This window comes from Rhincodon typus, chromosome 4 (genome assembly GCF_021869965.1).
Source record: "Rhincodon typus isolate 14 chromosome 4, sRhiTyp1.1, whole genome shotgun sequence".
Lineage (NCBI taxonomy): Eukaryota > Metazoa > Chordata > Chondrichthyes > Orectolobiformes > Rhincodontidae > Rhincodon > Rhincodon typus.
In genome coordinates, this window is record NC_063335.1 from 107,679,299 (window position 1) to 107,703,117 (window position 23,819).

General features: G+C 41.5%; 1 protein-coding gene across 1 annotated transcript in view; it reads left to right on the forward strand.

Annotated features, from left to right (window-relative positions):
- Positions 1–202: 202 nt before the first annotated feature.
- The window catches only part of rab31 (RAB31, member RAS oncogene family), an 86,611-nt gene continuing 62,994 nt past the window's right edge, over positions 203–23,819 (forward strand). Inside the window, exons 1-3 of the mRNA XM_048595831.1 lie at positions 203–470; positions 16,747–16,826; positions 16,926–17,007. Coding sequence (XP_048451788.1) covers positions 435–470; positions 16,747–16,826; positions 16,926–17,007 — 198 coding nt within the window. The 5' untranslated portion in view covers positions 203–434. The remainder of the gene's footprint in view (positions 471–16,746; positions 16,827–16,925; positions 17,008–23,819) is intronic.

Genomic DNA, 23,819 nt, shown 5'->3' on the forward strand with positions numbered 1-23,819 from the left:
TTTAGTTACATTCTTATCATGTTTGGAATTTTTGAATTATTCGCTTACATCATGGTTTTCAACAAAAATAATTAATTTTAATAGCTGCGAAGAAAACTGGAAATGGTTAACATGCAGATAACATGCAGAATTTGATATTCTGCTCTTTAAGTGCAGTACAGTGAGGATATTCTGCTGTGTCCCAGCAGCTAGACACAGTGAAGATACTGTGCTGTAAGTGGAGTGAGGATATCCTGCTCTTTAAGTGACTTTGTGAGGAGGGCTGTGCAAGAAGTTTGAGTGTCACGTGATGATCCAGAGCTGAGAGTTGTTACAGAAATTTCCGTTCACTTGGAGGGGAGCTGGTTGCTTGCAGTGTTATAGGAGGTAACGTGTGAACAGCGAACTGGGTCAACCCAGCCTGCAAATAGCATGACACAACCCTTCAACTGATTATGGCTATTCGAGAATTAAAAGTCTGTCTCCTTGGGGTGAGTAAGATGGCTTGAATTTATTTCCCATTTGAGTTCTGTGTACTCCTCAAACAAAAAACAATAAAAAGTAGTGCCTGTTACTTCTCTTGGTGTCTAGCTGCTGGGACACTGTGGATTTCTGTGTGTGTGTGTGTGTGTGTGTGTTTGGTCGTGTCGATATCTCTGCCCTTCCTCGCTGTTTCGAGTCTATCTGTGGCCGTCTTTTTTTCTCTGCTGGAGACTGGACTGTTTCCGAAGTCTCAGACACTGAAGTTTCTCTCCCCGTTGGCCCCCATCCTGCAATTGGAGCGTCTGCTCTCGGGCGATTTGCTGGAATGCTGTGTGTCTCCAAGGAGGAATTCCACATCCACAGTTCCTACAGCATGACAGCAATTCGCCTTATCCCCAGATTCTTTCCCTTCATTATTTAAATTAAAAAAAAACTTTAAGGCAATTTAATACAATTCCCGGAGCGCAGGGGACTCACTTTTGAAACAAACTTCCCCTTTTGATATGTTACCAGCTCAGAAATCTGCTGCCGCTCTGAAATGGCTGTGGAGCTGCAAAGTGGGACGCTGCAAATTTCGATCGTGCAAAAGTAAGAGGAATTGAAATCATTTTGGCTACTTTGGTGAGAGTACAGGGAACTAATCCATGCTGAGGGGGTTCACGGTACAACATGAGCCGCGAGAGGGTTTCCGACTGGTCCTTGTATTTCCGATGAGTTTACATTGTGAAGTCACTGCCAAATGTCTGTTTTTGCTAAAAGGACAAACTGGTTTAATTGCATCTGACTAATTATTCCGTTTGACTTTGCTTTGTATTGCGCTGGCAAATGGTTGCCCAATGCAGATGTTCACTGTGTGAGCATTGGCTCCCTATAAAGCGACCCTTGTCCATCCCAGTTCCCTCTCCCTGTCTCAAAATCCCTACAAATGCACATCCCCGGGCAGTTATCCAAATTCTTTTTGAAATGTTTGATCTTTTTTGCTCCCACCGCACTGTGTGGGTAGTACGTTCCAGGTCAATCCCACTCACTGGATAATTATGAAGAGGTAACAGAAACAGAATTGTTGGAGAAACTCGGCAGTGTCTGTGCAGAGAAAGTGGAGTTAAGGTTTCAGGTCTGGTGACCCTTCTTCAGAAATGGATTCTCTGCTTGGGATAGTCTCCCATTTCTGAGGAAGGGTCACTGGACTTGAAATGTTAACTGTGCTTTCTCTGTTGGCACATGCTGCCAGACCCGCTGAGTTTCTCCAGCAATTTCTGTTTTTGTTTCAGATTTCCAACATTCGCAGGTCTTTGTTTTAATTTATGAAGAGGTGAAAGGTCACCTCTTGTTTTTTGAAGATGTTTACTTTCCATAATTTAAAAAAAATCTCATTAATCATTGCACTCTGCATACCACTTATCAGATGGAATGGTTATCCTATTAATGTACAGAAAGTTTAATCTGCAAGTACACCTGACCACATTGTGGTCACAGTCAAGCAAGCTCACTTTTTGAATTGTCCTGGAATCCAGATCTGTGGAAGGTTCACAGTCAAGATCAATTTGGAGCTGGCTGGAAAAATCAAAATGAGGATATAATATCCGGCTCCAAGCTTCAGCTTCAGTACCAGGTTCCCCAGCTAAATTGAACTACCTTACACTGTCAAAGAACATTTAGTATCAAGTAAAATGTAATCAATAATTTCTGTTTTCTTCCAAATTTAAAAAAAATTCTTCAGCTGTTATCAATGTAGATTCACTGCGATCCATTGAGTTGAATGGTGGAATATGTTTGAAGGGCTGAATGTTTAAATCCTGTGTTTCAATGTAATGCATGCATGGCAAAAATCAGATTTAATAGTGGAGCAGACCATGCTTTCCCTTTAGCTATGGTGTGGAAATGTGCCCCATCACTTGCTCATGTTACTGTTGGTAATAAGCCACGTTGGCTGCAAGGTGACATTCTCTTGGACTTCAGCAGTTCCTCTTCCAAGCCATTGTTAAAATGGTTTGGGATGGTGGTTCTCACAATTGCTTTCAGTCCTTCTTTTGGGAAGGTACCTGTTCTGAGCCATATGTATATGGCCATTGTTCTTTTCATTTGTTTTTAAATCATTGCAGTCCTGCAGTGGTGTAGGTACACCCACAGTGCTGTTAGGGAGGGAGCTCAGGATTTTGACCCAAAGACATAGAAGGAAAGGTGACATATTTTCAAGCCAGGGAGCCTGTGACTGGGAGGAGAATTCACAGGAGGTAATCTTCCAATACACCTGCTGACTTTGTTATTCTAGGTGATAGAGTTTGTGGGTTTTTATTGGAAGCATTGGTGAGTTATTTTTATTCATTCATAGGATGTGGGGGCTGCTGGCTGGGCCAGTATTATTGTCAACTCCTGGTTGCCCTTGAGAAGGTGGTGGTGAGCTGCTTTCTTGACTTGCTGCAGTCCATTTGGTGCAGATAGAACCCCAATTTTACTAGGGAGAGAGCTCCTAGATATTGATCCAGCGACACTTAAGGAATGATGATATATTTCCAAATCAGGATGGTAAGTGATTTGGAGAGGACCTTGCAGGTGTTGGTGTTGCCATGTATCTGCTGCCGTTGCCCTTCTTGATGGTAGTGGTTGTGGGTTTGGAGGGCGCTGTGTAAGTAGCCTTGGTGAATCTCTGCAGTGCATCTTGTAGATGGTACACTCTGCTGCTACTGTGATAATATTGGAAGAAAGAAAGTCATTGGGCAGGGTGCCAATCAAGCATGCTGCTTTGTTCTGGATGATGCTGTGTTTCTTATTGAAGCTGCACTCATCCAGACAAGTGGAGAGTGTATTCCATCACATTCTTGACCCATGCCTTGTAGATAGTGGGCAGTGACTGGAAATAAGAAGTTATTTACTCCTATAGAATTCCTAGAATCTGAGCAGCTCTTGAAGCCATGGTATTTATATGGTAGGTCCAGTTCAGTTTCTGGTCAGTAGAAATCCCCAGGAGTTTGGTGATAGGGGATTCAGATGTGGTCGTGCCATTGAATCAAGAGGTGGTAGTTGGTGTGTAGGAGATATAACTGAAAGCAGTGAACCCTCTGTTGTTATCTGTTGGATATTTTTTAGGACAAGCTTAAGCACTGAGCCAGTGAACTTTAATTCTTAAATGTCCACATGACTCCTCTTTCTCCTTGGCACGAATCATATGGGTGATATCATTGTGCATGATGTCAGTTCAACGTTAAACACAAATGTTGGACTCATTCCCTCCCAACTGGGACGTTAGAAAATGATGTAAAGACGCTGCACTCTTTCCTCTGAACCTATAAACAACAGATCCTCAGCTACATAAAAAATATTTTAAGTCATTTTATTAAATGTACAAGACACTCCTTATAATCCATATGATATCATGAAGTGACAACTTTCAAATTTTTGTTTTGAAATAAAGGAGTGATTCTTTGAGATTGGGTTGGGGGGGTGGTGTGGTTATAAGGATGGAAGAGTGGATCCAAGTCTGCAGATAAAGATTTCTCATCTATTTACACCACTCCCGCATGGCATGGGTTTAACCTTTACAGTGCCCACCTTCAACTTTCAGCCTTTCCCTGCTATTGTGGTTTCCTCGGCTTGAAGTCATAAAATTTATGGGCTGTTGTTTTTGTCAACTTTGGAACAGATGTACAGTTGGCCACTGTGCTCCACAAAAATGTGCTTGCATGCAAATGAGTACCAGGGATTGTGTCACAGTTCTAAACTTTATCAGTGAGTCTAGAAGGTGTCTCATTCAAGACTCTGGATGTCTTCAGTTAGTGTTCATAAGAGGTAAAGTCTGTAAATCTGTCTGTCTATGGGTGTACATGCCTGTGTATATGTGCACACGTGTACATGTGTAAGTGTTGCTCTCAAGCCATTGGTAACCACTGTTATGATGTAAGAACAGTTGAACTTACTTGTTCCAAGTGATGAAATTCTCCCTTACCATGGAAGAAGACCAGCTTTTGCAACTTGCTTTCTCTTAGAAGAGTGACTCGGAAGACCAAGACTCATCACTTGCGTCAAAGTCACTTCAGAGTTATCTCAGAAAAGGGAACTGTCTTCCACCCCATGCTGTATACTGGTTGTGCTCATCTCAGCAAAATATTTCCAAACAGGAACCAATATAGTGCACTGTGAAATGTTAATGCCTTTTTAATGAGTAGATGCTAAATATTGGAACTTTTGTCCAGGAAATCCAACCAACCCCCGGCTTTCCTGCTCCAAGAATGTGACACTAATTGTGAGATCCAGGAAATTTCAGTGATGGCTCTTGACAAGTCCATTGTCAACCTGAAGTGTAGAATGTGCTGTGGCAAATGAACTACATGTTTCAGAATAAGACACTGTAGAAACAACAGATGCTGCAGAGACCAGGCTAGGGAGTGGTAGTGGCATAATGGTAATGTCAACGGGCTATTACTTCAGAATGCCTGAACCAATTCTTTGGAGATATATGTTCAAATCCTGCCATGGCAGTTGTTGGAATTTAAAGCCAGTTAATAAAATCAAATTTTGTTCCTTAACGTCCCAGGAGAGAAACCCTTACTGGAATGGACTGTATGTGACTTTAGACTCACTGTCAGTTTTAACTGCCCTTTGAAATGATTGTACAACCACTCAGTTCAAGGATAGTTAGAGACAGGCAACAAATACTGGCCGTGCCAGTGACACCTATATCTATAGAAGAATTTAAAAAAGAACTAGCCTATTTGTAGAAAGTATTCAAGCCCACATCAGCTGTTTTCAGCTCTGTCCTGAAAAAGGATCATTGGACCGGAAACATTAACTCTGATTTCTCTCCACAGATGCTGCCAGGCCTGCTGAGATTTTCCAGAATTTTTTGTTTGTTTCAGCTGTTTTCAGAACTGAATATAGGTTTTAAATAAACTTTATAGAGTTGGAAACATAAGTTGCTTTTGCAGATATTTATGCTTCAAGTCATCGTGTGATTTTAATTGAAAACTGCCTTTTAGCGGTGTCACTATCTTTAAGTATTTGCTTTGATACTTCTCACTCTCTCTTTCTATAAATGTAATTCACATTCACCTCCTCTGTATTAAATATTGTGAATATTGTTCAAGAACCATTTCTTTCCAAAGCAGAAATGGTACCTTTTGGAAGCAGCATTATCATGTGAGAGGTTGGCCTCAAAACTATCAGCAAACTGTTTTATTTGTTTTGGGTTGCTCTGTGATGTCTCAATTCAACAACGTATTACAATGCTATGAATTTGGAGTAAGCTGTGCCTGGTGTTTTTTTAGAAGCAGCCAGGTAGCCCCGCAATTGGAGATAGTTTTAGTATTTCACTTCATGATCAATCCTGCTTAAAAGTGATGGAACCATCAGTGCATAATTATGGGTCATGTCATTGTGAAGGAGATGGTAACACAACTGGCCAGCAATTAATGTTGTTGCTTAAGGCTGTAAAGGTCTGAAAGGGTTAATGCTGAAGAGTGCATGAAACATTGGCTAATATAATGATATCATTTGGACTTGGGGGGAGCACAGCTTTGTATCTTGAAGGAATGATACCTGCTATCTGTCGAAGCCTTCTTCATAATCTCTGTAACAATGTTATCACTTCAATGGATCTTGTACGTAGTTGCTATCATGCAGTAAACTACATCTTATTTATGACAAGGGCCTTTTCTCATTAGATCAGCGTGTGGGTTTCTTCTACCATACTAGCCCTTTCCTCCCAGGAACGAGGATGGTGGCAGTGAATCTACCAGATAGGTCATACTACAATATGAGCAGGATTGTGGATTCATCTTTCAACAAATGTGTCTCAACAGCATTTTATTATGTATATAATACTACTTCATAAAAATGAAATGTCCCATGGCACTTCACAGGAGCATTATAAAACAGAGTATAGCACTAAGCCGCATATGTTAGATCAAATGACTAATAGCTTGGTCAATGGGAGAGGCTTTAAGAAATGCTTTAAAGGAAGAAAGTGAGGTAGAGAGGAGAAGAGATGAAGGGAGGGAATTCCAGAGCTTGGACTGAGATAACTGAAGGTGCAGCCACCACTACTGAGGAAATTCTAATTGGAAACATACAAGTGGTCAGAGAAATGAAGAGGTTTCAAAGGGTTGTAAGGTTGGAGGAGATTACAGAGAAAGGGAGGGGCAAGGCTGTGGAGGGATTTAGAAACAAAGTGGGAATTGTAAAATTAAAATGTTGTTTGAATGATAGCCAGTGAATGTCAGCGAGTGCCAGGCTGATCGGAGGATGGGACTTGCTGTCAGTTAAGGCACAGGCAGCAGAGTTTTGGATGACATGTGGAACTTAGAAATTGCCAGGAATGTACTGGAATAGACAAAAAAAACTAGAGGTAACCAAGGCATTTATGGCAGCATAGGAGCTGTGATAAGGGCAAAGTTAACTAATGTCAAGATGTGAAAAGTGTGACTCAGAGGCTCAAAAATGAGGTCGGAAGCTCAACTCAAAATTAATTTGACCCATTAAGAATATGCCAATAAAAGCAGTGGAATATCCAACTGAATATTAATGAAACTAGCAGTGTTAGTTAGGGCAGAACTCAATGTAGTAGTGAGGAAGGATATTGGCTTGGAAAATCATGATGAAGGATCTGTATGGGTGAACATAAGAAACACCAAGGTGTAGATAAGATGTTGGAATTTGTCTATAGCCCCTCAAAAGGGAAGGCATTAAACAGGAAATCAGAGTTGGATGCAATAAGGGTGTACTGTAATCATGGTTGACTTTAATTTACATATAGATTGGACAAACCAAACTAACAATGGTATTGATGGATTTCCTGGAGTGTGTAAGTGATGATAATTTAGACCAGTATACAGAGAAACCAACTAGGGAACAGACTATCATAGACTGGGTACTGAGCACTGAGAAATGATCAATTAATTATCTTGCCATGTGTCCCTTTGGGGTGAGCAGCCCTGATACAATAGAATTCCCTAGTAAGATGGAAAATGAAATAGTCAAATCTGAAACTAAAGTTCTCAATGAATGAAGGGAACTTTGAGGGTATGAGGTTTGAATTGGGGAACCTTACCAAAAGGGTTGAGAGTGGATAGACAGTGGTTCATATTTAAAGAATGGGTCTTGCTGAGACTGTATCTGGAGCATTGCCTGAAGTTTTGGTTTCCATACCCAGGATATATTTGCCATTGGAGGAGTGCAGTGAAGGTTCACTAGGCTAATATCGGGGATGGCAGGGCCATCCTAATAGGAGAGATTGGTTCAACTGGGCCTGTAATCACTAGAGTTTAGATGAATGAGAGGATATCTGATTGAGAAGCATAAAAGTCTAACAGGGTTGGACAGACTAGATAAAGGGAGGATGTTTTGCCTGGTTTGTGTGTCTAGAACCTAGACGCAGTCTGAGGTTATGTGGTCATTTAAAACCATTTATAACTGAGGTGAGGAAAAATCTCTTCAAACATACTGAACCTGTGATTTCTTTACCACAGCAAGCTGCTGACGCACAAGAAAAACATAGATTAATGTATTCAATTTTAGAGGCACTAGAGGGTTTGAGGAGAAAGTGAGAGTATTCATTAAGAAAGAGGATCAGCTGTGGTCATACTGAATGATGGAACAGGCTTGAAGGGCTGAATGGCCTGCTGCTGCTCCTAGGCTCTATGTTTACAGTGTGTGGAGTTCTGGGACCTCTATGTTCAAAGATATTCTAATTCAAAGAACAGTGATTAAAGGAGTTTACATGTTTTTTGCCTTTTGTTTATATGCACTCACTCACTCAGACTTGATACTATTTTGACTCATGAATGATAAGAAAACAAATTGATGACTCACTGAAAAGTTTGTTCCACTATGGGATGATGGTTTATCTGTATTCTCAGTTGTGGATTTAAAACATGTACAGATTTAAAATCATTACTGAGTTAATACGTTGAGAAAGCAAATCCAAAAAAAAAATAGTGAAGTGAAACAAACTACTTTGTTATTGTATTACATGTCAACCAATGCTTCAATATTATCTGACATCAGGATGCTCAAATGTGTTTCCATCAAGCTTCATCTTGCAATGATCTGAAATGTCAAGCTCCTATCAATTGCAGATTCTCCTTTCAACACTTACTCATGATCTTATCCGAGGGAACAGCAATGAAAGGTCTTCAATGTGTTTATTCCCCCCGCTTCAGGGGTTAGATCATTAACAGGCCATACTCCTCTCAGAATCATGTTATGAGTTCTTTTTGCTGAAACCACACAGTTTGAACCTGCACTAAAAGTGTCCATCTTTCCTTAGTTTTCTTTAAGTTTCTAGTATGTGAAGCCCCTTTATAGCCAAACTTTGAGGTAAAGATGTTCATGGTTAATAAGACAGTTGTTGAGTGCCACTTGGAAGAGGCATTGAAGGTGGCAAATGGACAGAATATACTCTGGGTGGAAGACTTCAATTTCCATCACCAATGGCTTAATGCCACCACCACTGACTGAACAGACTGAGCCCTAAAGGACATCACTGTTAGATTATGTCTGTGGCAGCGATGAGGGAACCAATAAAAGGGAAAATTTGTTTGACCTCATCCTCATCAATCTACTTGTCATATATCATAGAATCCCCATAAGTGTGGGGACAGGCCATTCAACCCAACAAGTCCACACCGACCCTCTGAAGAGCATTGCACCCAGACCCATCCCCCTACCCTATCCCTGTAACCCTGCATTTCCCATGGCTAATCCACCTAATCTACACATCCCTGCACACTATGGGCAATTTAGCACGGCCAATCCACCTAGCCTGCACATTTTTGGACTGTGGGAGCAAACCCACGCAGACACGGGGAGAATGTGCAAACTCCACACAGACAGTCGCCCGAGGCTGGAATTGAGCCCGGGTCCTTGGTGCTGTGAGGCAGCAGTGCTAACCACTGAGCCACCATGCCACCCAGTTATGCATTTGTCCAGAAGATTTTGGCAGGCGTGACCACTACCATATATTTGTAATGGAGGCAAAATCCTGTCTTCAAGTTGAGGATTCCTTCCACCAGGTTGCGTGGCATTGCCATGTTTATTGAAATGGAAAAAGCAATTCAAAACTGGCATCCATAAGTTGCTCTGGGCCAGCAGCAGCAGAATTGTATTCAACTTGTAACCTCATAGCCTGGCATATTCCCCCACTTTACCATTACCATCAAGCCAGGAGATCAGTGCTGGCTCAATGAAGGGCGCAGGTGGGCACGCCAGAGAAGAATGAGGCATGGGGTGAAGCCAGACAGTAGATGTAGTATGCCCTAAAGAGAACTAAGCAATCCTACAATACCAGATCAGATCTGAGCCATGGACTCTGCCACATCTGGTTGTGACTGGTGGAGAAGTGAACAACTAACACAAGATACATGTTCCACAGACATCCATATCCACAATGATCACAGCACATCAAGGCAAAAGACAGGGCTGATACATTTGCGTCTGTTTTCAGCCAGAACCACCTTTGCCTTTTACTAAGTTACCCAGTAGATGTCTAGCCTTAACCAATTTAATTCATTCTACGTGCTATTAAGAAACGGTTGGAGGCACTGGATTCTTAAAACTATGGGCCCTGGCAGCATTCCAATACTAGTATTGAAGACTTGTTTCCCAGAACTTGTTGCACCCCTTAGCCAACCTGTTCCAGTGCAGCTACAACAGTGGCATCTCCGTATAATGTGGAAGATTGCCCAGGTACGTCCTGAGCATAAGAAGAACGATGAAGCCTGCTGGGTCAAACAGTGACAGCAAAGTGATGGAAGGGATCATCTACAGAACCACCAAAGGGCATTGGTTAAAAATTAGGGGTCACCCCTTTAAAACAGAAATGAGGAGAAATGTTTTCTCTAACAAATGTCTTTGAACTCTTTCCCTCAAAAATCAATTGAAGCAGAATATTCTGAAGATATGGCTAGATAAGATTCTTGATAAACAAAGATGTGAAAGACTTTTGGGAGTAACTTGGAATGTGGTTTTGAGGTTAAAATCAAATTTGTCAGGATTTTATTGAATGGCTGAACAAGCTTAAAGGACTGAGTGACGTACCTCCTGCTCCTAATTGATATATTCATATGCTTAACTGCTCAGCAATAATTTACTCACTGATATTCAGATTAGATCCAGCAGGACCACTCAGCTTCTGACCTCATTACAGCCTTGGTCTAAACATGGACAAAAGAGCTGAATTCCAGAGGTGAGGTGGGAGTCACAGCCCTTGAAATCAAGGCCACATTTGACTGAATGTGTTGTCAATGAGTATATTGTCTATTCTTCACTGTCACCGCATCAAAATCCTGGAATTCCCTCCCTGAAGGCATTATGGATCTACCTACACCTCAAGTTGTTCAAGAAGGCAGGTTCCCCAGCACCTTCAAAGGGCAGCTAGGGATGAACAATACATGCTGACCTGATCCTGTAAATGGACACAAAACATTTAGAAAACGAGGCCCCATCTTATCTATTTTGGACAATTTCCAAGGTCTAGCCAAATACCAATGTCTTCTTTCTCTCCCCTCTTGTTGTTTCTTTCCAATAGCATTTGTTTAGTTACAATTGAGCAAGTTTGATTTTAAGAAACTGTAAAACAAATATTGCATCCATCAGCCCTGTTCTGTGCCCTCCAAGGCATGTGAATTGAAATTCAGGATAAATATTATGTCAGTTTGTTTCTCCTGCTTCTATTCCTACCTTCCTACTTCTTTACTGTGTTGTATGAAGACTCGTTACACTGTTTACTGTTCAAATTTATTATTTCCCAAGCTTGTATAATGATAGAATCCTTTGTTTGCCTTAGTCTTTCCTGCAGTCTTCGTGTTGAACAGTGGGGGTGTCACATAGTGCTCAGTTTGTAATTGGTCTCCATTCCCGATGCTGAGAAGGAAATCTCCCTTGAAACGCAGCAGCAAAGCCAATGAAGGACATTAATGGTTATGTTCTCAAGGGAAAGTAGCAACCTAGGGACCTGGTAGTGTACGTGTAGAAATAATTGAATGAGTGGCGTTAAGACAGAGGTAGATTGGTAAGGGGATCAACGGTAAGGTGGGGGGAGGAAAGATAATAAGGTTGAGAAGCATATCAGCCATGATTGAATGGTGGAGCAGAATTGATGAGCCAAATGGCTAATTTTGCTCCAGTATCTTACTGTCTTATAGTCTAATTAAAGGGGGCAGATAGGGTTAAGAATGTGCCAAATAAAACATACAAAATCTTGGCTTTCATAAATGGGGCCTTTGAGCATCTTCGAGCATCTTTTTTAGGAAGGCTGTGGAGAATTGGAGAGGATGCAGAACACATTGAGGAGGAAGGGTCCAGGGATGAGGACCTTCAGCTGTGTGGGTAGATTGGGGAAGCTGGGGCCTTTCTTCTTGGAGAGGGACGATGAAGAGGACCTTTGTTCAAGATGTGGAAAACCATGCAGGGTCTGGACAGAGTAGTTCAGGAAACTATTGCCATTGGCAGGCAGAAGGATTGAGAACCAAAAGGCATGGATTTAAGGTGATGGCCAGAAGAAGCCATGATGACATAGGGAAATAGGGAGTGGTTATGATCTGGAATGCACTGCCTGAGAGCATCGTAGAGACAGTTTCATTCTAAGCCTTCAAGAGAGAACGAGATAACTTTCTGAAGAGAAAAGAATTCCTGAAAGAAATCAGGAAAATGAGTGAAATGAGTTGAGTTGCTGAGAGTTGACTTGGAAATGATGTACTATAGCCATCCTATTGATGACAGCTTTGAAATCCCACCAATAGCCTGACTCCCTTTCAGTCTGGCTCCCTTATTTTGTGTGTGTGTGTGTCTAAGAGGCTTATTTGCTGTATTTAGTCTGCACTTCTTTCACTTTTCAAACCTGTGCTTTTGTATGAATACTAGTAGAAAATGAAGGCTGTAATTCTGTTTCTTATAATCCACTCATTGGCAAGTTCCGGAAAATGTATAAATTTCTTCTAAATGCAAACAGTGCAGAAAGCAGCCACAAATTTCGAAATGATGGTGCAATGCCAGAGTTGGTAGTGAGCCAAATTCAGGATATTTCCTATTCGCTTACATTTATTACTTTTTCAGCTGGATTCTCAGTTTTCTGCCTATGACAGTCAGTCAGTGACAGTACATTTTCTGCAATTGTAATGGGTTTCTGTGCCAGTGCTTTATTTTGAGAGAGAATTGTTGCTACCTACACATTTCCTTTTGTCCTTAAAAGAATTGACTGATGCAAGACACTTTATGCATTTTGCAAAGTATTGTAGCAAATGAGTCATGGTGAGGAAACACAAGGCTATACACTATATTCACAGGATGTCATTTTTCAAAACCACTTGTTCCAATTTCAGTCATGGTCATGCTGAAAGAAAGCAAAGTGCTTACTCTTAAGGAACAGACTGTAATTGAAATGGAATGGTATCGCTCAGCTGTTCTTGGTTCAAATCAGAATGTCCCTTTGGAAGCATCTTTGTTCAACAGTGGCTTAGACAAGGACAAAGATTTGGATCAACAATGATGGCCTGGAAAATGCGGACAGTTTTCTGCATCTGGGAATCTCCTCTCAATAGAAGCAATGGTGAATTTCATTATCTATGTATCCCTCCAATGTGCCAGCTCAGTCTTTGACTGACTGAGGGAAAGAGCATTTGAAGCCAGGATCTCAAACTTGAGAATGGTTTCAGAAGCAACAGTGATCTTGAAGCTAAGACATACTCAATAGTAGCATCCTCTCCAAAGCCAACCTACCCTGCCTTGACCTGTTAATCACTCAAAACCTGTTCTACAGGGCAGGATGTTCACCCATATGACTCCAGACTCCTGAATCAATTGCTTCATTCAGAACTCTCTGAGGTGCTGAGGATGACAGCAGAAACACTTTACAGATGTCCTCAGCGCATTCCTGAAAAAATCAAACATACCTGGGAACTTAGCGTGTGAAGAAACAGAATAGACAGGAGAAGTTATGGCCTGGTGTTATTATTGCTGGACTGTTAATCCAGAGACCTGGTTAATGTTCTGGGGACACGGGTTCAAATCCTGCCAAGGCAGATGGTGGAATTTGAAGTTAAAAAATAAATCTGAAATTAAGAGTCTAGTGATGACCATGAATCCATTGTCGATTCCTGGAAAGATGCATCTGGTTCACTAATGCCCTTAAGGAAAGGAAACTTCCATCCTTACCTGGTCTGGCCTACATGTGACTCCAGACCCACAGCAATGTGGTTGACTGTTAACTGCCCTCTGGGCAATTAGGGATGGGCAATTAATGCTGCCTATCCAGTGACGCCCTCATCCTGTTAATGAAAAAAAGAGAAGGTACATTCAGGATAGCACTGATCACGTTGAACAAATTGATTGGGAACATGCAGAGGTGGGGTCGAGGTGTCAAAGGAAACACATAAACCTCTAAACAACCCATCTAGCCATCCTGTGGAGCATCACTTGCCCTGCGGCTGGGAGAGTCCGCAGATGGCTCATTCTCAAGTATTATTGAAGAAGAGACCAGGATATTAGGAAGAAAACCGACAATCAAGACAGGTGTAAAATGAACAGATAGCTGAAACAATGCCTGTTGTCTAATGTTAGAATCATCCCTGCCATCCTCTGCAGTATCTTGACCTTTGATTGTTACGTTAGGATCCGATGGTTGTCTGTAGAGGAGTGGAGGGCACTGCTGAAGGGAGTTATTGACTGTAGCTCTGACCTGTGTTGCTGCCATGTTTGGAAAGTACATGTAATATATTCTAATAATTAATACTATATCATTGAGGCTGTTCAATTTACAGTTCATTACATTTTGATTTCACAAAAATCTTTGTGCCTTTGTAGAATTACTGAGGTCTTAACTTCATACTTTATATGTGCTTCAATAAAGAGGGCATACCAGGAGCAGCACTAGGGATTCCTGAAAATGAGGTGTAAATGTGATGAAGCTACAAAACTGCTGAGCTGTGTGCCAACCAACGTCAGCAGCAAGTGATAGACAAGTTTAGAAATTCCATAACGATGGATCAGATCTAAGCTCTGCAGTCCTGCCACATTCTGTCGTGAATGGTGGTGGACAATTCAATAACTCACTGGAGGAGGAGGATCCACAAAAATGCCCATCCTTAATGATGGAAGAGCCCAGCCCATCAGTGCAACAGATAAGGCTGAAGCATTTGCAACAATCTTCGGTCAGAAGTGCCAAGTGAATGGCCCATCTCGGCCTTCTCAAGTAGTCCCAGCATCAGAGATGACAGTCTTCAGCTAATTTGTTTCACTTCATGTAATATCAAGAAATGGTTGGAGGCACAGGATACTGCAAAGGCAATGGGCATTTTCAACATTCTGGTCATAGCACTGAAGACTTGTGCTCCAGAACATGCCATGCCCCTAGCCAAGTGGTTCCAGCTATCCGAAAATGTGGAAAATTGCCCAGGTATGGCCTGTTCACAAAAGGGACGGGTCACATCCAACTTGGCCCAATCTGTCTACTCTCAATGAGAAGCAATCTTTTTTTCTTATTTGTTCATGGGATGTGGGTGTCACTAGCTAGGCTAGCCTTTATCATCATCTCTAACTGACCTGGAGAAGGTGGTAGTGACCTGCCTTCTTGAAATGCTTCACTCCAAGTCAGGGTGGTGTGTGATCTTGGGTAGTAATATTCCCACACATCTGCTGTCCTTGTCATTTCTATGTGGTAGAGGTCCCAGATTTTGAAGGTGCTGTTGGAGGAACCATGGTGAGTTGCTGCAGTGTACCTTGTAAATGGTATACAATGAAAAGATTTATTTCTTTGTATTTTTGATTGTGGGTTGAAATGGGAAAAGAACTGATTTAAGAAAATGAGGATTACTGAAGAATTGCTGTACTCTTTAAAAACAAGCAACCTGACACACTTTGAAAGTGCTGTTTACACAGCTGCTTGTTCAAGCAGTAGAGGAAGCCAAGTTGTAGGTGAGCTGGAACCAAGGGGTGTATATGAATGAAGTTTTGACTGACAACAAGTAGCTGTCTTGTTTGTGGACTAGTGACCAATTATCGATGACAAAGGCCTTCTGCCTACCAACAAATATGTGATTGGCTCCCAGGTTGTAGAACAGCTTGGGGTGGGAAAATTTTAGGAAGAACAATCAGAAACAAAAGGAGCTGCTTTTGCTCTGTACTAAAAAGTATCTCAAGCCTGAAGAGAGCCAGTTTATTTCTCCTTTCTAGTTGCTGTAAGCTGTGAACTTTAATTGATTAAGTCAAAGACCTTTTATAACTGTGAACCAGTCATTCTGTATTTTCTGTAAACAAGTGAAAGTGAATCCTGTGAACTGGGAGCATTGCACTGTATTCCCAGTATTTCCCTCCACCCATCATACCCATTTTTTTTATCTGTCTGTGTATGTGCAAGGAGGGGAGTTCATAACAGCCCACAGTTACATGTTAACAGTTTATGATTATTTATCTGTAGTTAAGATTTATGTACTTGTAATAGCGGTAGTAGTTCTTGTAAATTATGGGAGCCTGGTCTGTTCTTTCTGTCACCCTGGGTCTGAAAGAATGGTAACTTGAGAAGCTCTGTGTACTTTTCAAATTCTTTAACTTTGTGATGACTCCAGGAATGGTGGGGCTTGATTTCTAGTACGTTACCCCACTGAGGTTTGGCAACGCTCCTGCCACTGTGCATTGGTGGTTAAGAGAGTAGATGGACTGCTGGTTAAGTAGGCTGATGGTGTCAAGCTTCTTGAGTGTTGGAGCTGCATCCATCCAGACAAAGCAAGAGCATTTCAATACGATCCTGAATTGTGCCTTGTAGATAGCGAACAGTCACATGTCAGCAGGAAAAGACATACTGTGTTAGCTCACATCACCTCATGTGTCACATTTAGCTTCAGCAGTGGGGACGGGAGGGGAGTAAAGAATGAGGGGCAAAAGCAAGAAAATGTTTAATTATCTCATAATCACTTCTACCTGACTGAGAACAACTCATTTAGTATAGAGACAAAAAAACTGCAGATGCTAGAATCCAAGGTAGACAAACAGGAGGCCGGAAGAACACAGCAAGGCAGGCAGCATCTGGAGAAAAGGAGGAGTCAACATTTCAGGTATTACCCTTCTTCAGGACTGAAGAGTCCCGAAACACTGACTTCTCTTTTCCTTCAGATGCTGCCTGGCTTGCTGTGTTCTTCCAGCCTCTTTTTTTCTCATTTTGTATAAACTGGGTTTGGAGTTTGGCCTGTATAATTTAATTGACTCAGCTAGAAACACACTTTGCAAAATAGACTTTAAAAAATCCTTTTGACTTACCAAATAATTCTGTGATCTAATTCTTTGTATGTTTAACGGTTTTAGGATACTGGTGTGGGGAAGTCGAGCATCGTATGCCGATTCGTTCAAGACACCTTCGATCTCAATACTCTGCCCACCATTGGGTGAGTACAGACACATTTATGTTGTTTCTCCCGTTCTGAGAGTTTTAGCTCTCCATTGTTTTGAGACTAATTTCTTGCCTGCTCTGGACTGATTTCCAGTGCCTCATTCATGACTAAGACTGTGAGCTGTGGAAATGAGCTCCATAAGTTTCTGATTTGGGACACAGCTGGCCAAGAGCGGGTATGTAACTTTGCATATTTTCATTTTGTGGTTTAAAACAAAATCTATGTATTGTTATTTTCACAGTAGTCCAGGGAAATCTGACTGTGAATAAGTAGGTTGGAATCACATAAGAGTGATGCAAGAAAATGTATTTTGCTTTAGATGAGGGCTACATCTGTATTTTTAGATAACACTTGGAGGTGAAGCCAAAGATTTTGGTACGCTGAAAGATAACTTTATTTTTTTCCCTCATTCCTGTGGACATTGGAGCCTTCTATAAATGAATGTCTTTTCTATGGACAGCAATGGGATAGTGACTTTGGTCCTGTTGTGCAGATTCAATAAACAATGCTCAGAATATCACATTCCTGATTTGCCATGCTGTAGCTTTTGCAACCAAAAATATCAATCTTTTTAACGTGAGCTTACTATGGCCTTTCAATTGACTGCACAATTTGGGAGAGGCCGATGTTGCATGAACAAATAAAGCAATTCTCCATTTGCAAACCTTTTAGAGTCAGTTTCTCAAAACTTTTGTTCCACTTTGTAGCGATTGTTCCTTCTTGTTACATTTATTTTATTTGTGTTTGCATTGGTGTGTTACATTTCATACACACTTACACCTGATCTTTCTTTTCCAAATATTTTTCCAAGAACAGTTTCACTTCCAGTTACCACTTGTGGCCTCTGGAGTTGGGCAGAATGCACATTTCTTTGGGGCTTCAAATGAGGTTCTAAATTTGGAGGAGAAAGATCAGATCCTGAACAGCCAAGAAGGACAAGCATAACCCCCAGTTTGGGGCTGACATTTATTGATCCTGAGGGGTCAAGAAAGGATAGATATGGAGAGGATGTTTAATATTATGGCAGAGTCTGGAACTAGAGGTCACTTTTAAAAATAAGTGCTCCCTCATTTAGGACAGAGATAAGGAGAAATTATTTTTCACAGACGGTGGCGAATCTTTGGAATTTTCTTCCTGAAAGGTGATAGAAGAAGAATCTTTGAATGTTTTTAAGGTAGTGGTGGATAGCTTCTTAATGAGGAAGAGGGTGAAAGCTCATAGCCCACATTCCCACCTACCTCCTATCAGGCCAACTGGGTGTATTGAATGGCTGCACAGGTTTGAGGGGCCTGAATCACCTCCTAATTCACATGTTCTAGGATTTAAACTCACATTGTCTGGATTTTTCTCACATGACTGTCGCTTTACCATGACCTCATACCATTCCACATAAGTTCCACCAACCTGTTTGCCTTCAACTTGTCCAGAAGGACCATTTTTGATATCTGAAGGGAAGCTGGAATATTGAAGCAACATCTCTCAGAGTCTGAACCGAAGCCACCCCTTGCTTTTCCTTATGGGAATGAATGCCATAGCTGCATTGTCTGGAAACATCAAAACATGTCCATTGGCATTTAAATTTTACAAAATCTGCAAATATATGAGCTTGAAACACAGAATAGCTTTACCTCCTCAGTCCCTTCTGTTGAATAATGGACAAAAAAAAAGCCAGAACATAATGGTTGGCTGACAGGAATTGATAGTTCCAGGAATGTCCAAAAGCATAGCTGGCTGTGTGGTCACACGTTGCAGCGAATTGACAGCTGGCAATGAGAAGATTGTCAGGTGAAGAACTGCTGAAGGAGTTATCACATTTTCTCTGCTGAAAGAATGAGAGGTGATGTCGTGGGAACATGTACGATTCTGAGGGGGTTTAACACAGTAGACGCTGAGAGGCTGAAGAATCAAGAACTCAAACACAATCTTTCAGGATAATAGTCAGCTATTTCGGACTGAGTTGAGGAAATTGTGAACCTTTGGAATTGTCTATCCTGGAGAAGTGTGCATGTCCAGATGACATATCCATAACAGATCAGTAAAGTTTTGGAGCCTAAGTGAATAGGGGATGTGGGGAACGAATGGGCAAGTGAAGTTAAAGTTGCAGATGAGTTATGGTCGTGTTGAATGGCAGGTAAGACTTAAGGAAGACGTGCTGCAGCACTTATTTCCTTTCTTCTTCTGTTTTGGTTGGTGGACTCCAGCTGTATGTGAGGGACATTTCTTAGACCAGAAATCTGGACATTGATCCATATTCCAAACCCATGCTATCTGAGTCCACTCAGCCTTTAGCAGTTTTGATCCTTTGGTATTCTTGCCAGTGAATTATAACAAATTACCAAAACTACATGCAGGAGCGAATTACTGTAGATGCTGGAATCTGTACTGTAAACAACAAATGCTGGCGATCACAGTGTGCCAGACAGCATCCATGTGGAGAGACCAAGCTAACATTTCGAGTCTAGATGATTCTTCATCAGAGCTCTGATCTAGATGAAGACGTGAAACCTTAGCTTGCTTAGTCTCCATGGATGCTGCCTGACCCACTGTGATGTCCAGTATTTCTTGTTTTCCGTACTTCATGTCGTTGGATACGTGTATCAAATTGTGCAAATTATTTAATCATTTTTTTCCCAATTTCAATAATGATACCCAACAATGATACTCCCAATTCTCTCTTTAAGTCAGGATAGATGAATTTTGTTGCTCCATTTCAGATTTAGGAAATGTTGATCAGGCTTGGGCTATTAAGTGTTGAATAACATTCACACCAAGAGAATCTAACCATCACTCCTCGAAAATAATGGCATCACCATTGTTGACTCCCTTATGTTTAACATTCCTGGGGGTTACCATTAACCCGAAACTGAACTGGACCACCCATATAGATCACTGCAGTTACAAGAGTCTGGAATCCTGCTTTGAGTATCTCACTTCCTGACTCCTCAAAGTCTATCTACTTTCCATAAGGCACAAGTCAGGAGTGTGATGGAATATCCCTATTTGCCTGGATGGGTGCAGCTCCAACAACATTCAAGGAGCATGACACTATCCAGGACAAAGCAGTTCACTCAATTGCCACCCAACTACCAACTTAAACATTTACTTCTCTCATTGCCAATGAACAGTGACAACATGTGTACCTTCAAGATGCAATGCAGCAACCCACTAAAGTTCTTTCAAAAGCCCCTTCCAAACATGTGAGCCCAGCCACCTGGAAAGACAAGGGGAACAGACACGTGGGAGCATCACCACTTTCAGGTTCCTCTCCAATCCACAAACGTAATCATAACTTGGCCCTATTTCACCATTCCTTCAATACTACAGAACCAAAATCCTGGATCTCCATTCACAGCAACACTGTAGAAATACCTGCACCAAATGGATCGCAGTGGTTCAACAAGGCAGCTAACCATCATCTACTGAAGGGCAATTAGGAATAGGCAACAAATGATGAGACTGTACCTTATAGCTTTTTATTCTCTTCAGAAGGGAAAGGCCCAGTTTTGAAGGAAGAAAACTAGATTACAAAGTTTTGAGGTCTGATAGACTTCTGATTCTGATCGCCAAACAACAATAAATAGTTTACTATTCTTGTACCAAACAGGATACAAAGCGCCAATGATAGTATTGAAAGGAAGTCCCCGGTTCCACTTGAAAGCATGAAATGCAAATTTAGCACTTAATTAAGCAAATAAAACACAGGAGCTATGACTGATGTGTTTCCTTTCATGACATTGGGGCTGTCCTAAAGAGCTTTACAAAAATTAAAGTATTCTTGAAATGCAGTCACTGTTGTGATGAATGGGACAGTGCCAACCAATCGCACACAGCTACATCCCAGAAATAGCATTGAGATTCAAGGCCAGGTCAATCATTTTTTAGTGACGGATTAATGATGGCCCAGATACCATAGAAACTCCCAGCTCATTTTCCAGTTGCGGTGCAATGTGATTTCTGTCTACTGTAAAATATTCACAATGATATCTGTCATAGAAGGGTCAAAGAAGTAGACTGAAAAAATAACCATCTTGAGGAATTGAGCATGGAACTCGAGATGTTAGACTGGGAGAAAAGATCGACAAACAAAGAGATCAAAGAGCAATGGCAAATACTTGGAGCGATGTGCCAGGGACTAAGGTTCAATTCCATCCTCTGGCGATTGTCCGTGTGGAGTTTACATATTCTCTCCGTGTCTGCTGAGGTTTCCTCTGGGTGCTCCAGTTTCCTTCCACAGTCCAGAGACGTGCAGGTTAAGTGGATTAGCCATGGGAAGTGCAGGGTTACAGAGATGGGGTAGGGCTGTGGTCTGGATGGGATGCTCTTTGTAGGGGGTGTGGACTTGATGGGCCGAATGGCCTCCTTCCACACTGGGGATTCTATGATATGATTCAGTAATAAAACACCAAAACGAACTAAGATGTAAAGATAAAATGAACGCTGAAGAAAAGTACACAAGCAATCATGGAAAGCACGTCAGAAGAGAAATATGTAGAGGTTAGGAAATAAGTTTAACTGAAAAACTGACAAAGTAAAATGGAGCAATGAAATTAAGTTGTCAAGGAAAATGAAAACAAATAGTATTAACAAAAGCAAAATCAGGATTTGAATAGGACCACAAAAGATGCACAAGATATACTCATGGATAATGTCAGTGAAAAGTTAACAGGAATAACAAAAACCTAAAACAAAAACAGAAAGTGCTGGAGAGATTCAGCTGGTCTGGCGGCATATGTGGAGAGAGAGAGAGAGAGAGAGAGAGAGAGAGAGAGATGGGGTTGACGTTTTGAGATTGACATGACACTTTGTCAGAACTGTGGAGTTACTTTGATGAGTTGCTTTGCTTGAGTAATTTTTGTTTCAAATCAATGATGGATCCTGGTCTGAATATGGTCTGAGGTTCTGTCACTAGGTAGGACAGAATTTATTACACATTCTTAATTACCCTGAAGAAGGTGATAGTGAGCTACCCCCTGGAATCACTGCAGCCCATATAGTGCAGGGGCATGCTGTTAGGAAGGAGGTTCCAGGATTTTGACTCAATGTCCAAGTACGAACGTTGATATCATTCCACATCAGCACAGTGTACGACTTGAAAGGGAACTTGCAGATGGTGGGTTTTGGCAGGGAAGCTCAAGTGACGTTAGAAGAAGAGAATAAAAATCTTAGGGTGTCATTTAAGATGGAAAACAAGGAGATAAACAAACAAACTAATCAAATTAGGGAGGCTGAAAGCACTGGTGAAGATGGATTACATCCATGTTCTTAAATAAAACGGTTAACAAGACAGAGCAGAAGGCCTGATACATATACTAATGGAATTCTTCCATTTAAAATGAGAAATAGAACAAGTCCAGAGATTAAAGTCTAGTTAATTTAACATTGTCAGCTGAGCTTGCCTGCTCCATTCTCCAGAGTGTTTTTTTTCTTATCCTTATTGATGGCTGTCCCTCAGTTTGAGGATGGTGTCTACTTCGGGTCAGGCGTTTCTGCCGTGGGTCTCCATGTGACTGAACAGGCCAATTCTCGGCGCACAGATCTTTGAGCACATGGAGCAGGATGTCCCACGAGGTAGCAGGATGTGTCCCTTTTGAGGGTTTACTCCTTTCTTTTCCTTCTCTCCACTGAGCAGGTCAATTGCTAAACTTGTGAACCGTGCACACAGTGTTTCCTTAAAGCTGTGGTGACATATTCAGACCAGGATCCATCATTGTTTCAATCCATTCAAATCAATACGTTATTGGAAATGATGTCATTTTGTGGTTTTGTGTTGTTCTCCGCCTCCCAGTGTTGGGTTTGCAGGGAGGTGCCAAAATAAATCATTGTACGAGCTGCCCTTTGATCACTGACAAATTCAGGTCATCCCTTAGCTGATTTGCCAATGTTTGATGTTTCTCTGTAGACACTGGGCCCTGTTTTTATGATGTCATCTCTGGCAATCGTTTTTTTCATTTCTTGGCCAAAGTATTCATCGAATGTGATGGTATCACAGTGAAGAATATTCCAAACCAAACAAATAGCTAAATGGTCCTCTAAAAAGCTTTAATCGCGGTCCTAGTTCAATAATAAAACATGTTTCATAGAGAAATTCATTAGACAGAATGTCAACCTATTTATCCCATATATATGTAAAATTTTGATTTTAACATCCTCTTAGGTTCAAACTGTGCAGCCTATGGAACCCGTATTATGTTCAAATGAGTATGCCTATTCAGACTTGGCTTTCTGCTAGCAATCTTGCCTTTCAGTGAGAAGCTTGTGGTTTTAAGCCCCTTTCTAGAGGCTTGAGCTGAAGACAAAATGTCACAAACCAGCGTAATGTGGCAGTATTTTAAAAATGTAACGTTGTAAAAGAGAACTTAAAACAAAAAATCCTTGACATTATTAAGAATGGTAACACTGCAGATTGATTCATGCAGCAGAAAATGGGCTTTAATCAAATAAGGATCAAACTGTATGAATCCACCAGATGTGAGTACTCAATTTAAATGTGGAATCTACTGTATTTGGGGGTACCGAGCTGAGAGGTAGCAAGGGGACTGCATTCACTGGGGCACTGGCACATCCAGAGCCCTTTTTCCTTATCAGCTCCACCTGGATTAAGTTCTGATTGGGAGGAGCAGGGTCAGCAGCTCTGCTATTTGAGGCCCTCGAGTGGTCTATTATAGACCACTCGAGGGCCTCAATCAACCTGCTGCTGGGATTAACACAACTGCAAATGGACTTGCTGTCATGCAACATGCAAGATGGGGCTTGCTGCCTTAAGGGACTGGGTATAGGGCACAGGTAAGCCTGCCCTCGTGCTTCTGAATCCCTACATCTTGTCACTTCATGACCCCTAACCTGAGAAACCCTCTCTTCCCCACCAGCAAAAATGACCTAATATTTAACCCTGGGTCTTCTGTGACATTTGGGAAACTCTTCTGTTTTTGCTGGTCAAAACACCCAGATGAAGGCCCACTGGTAGCTTTGCTACTGCCTGATTGGCAT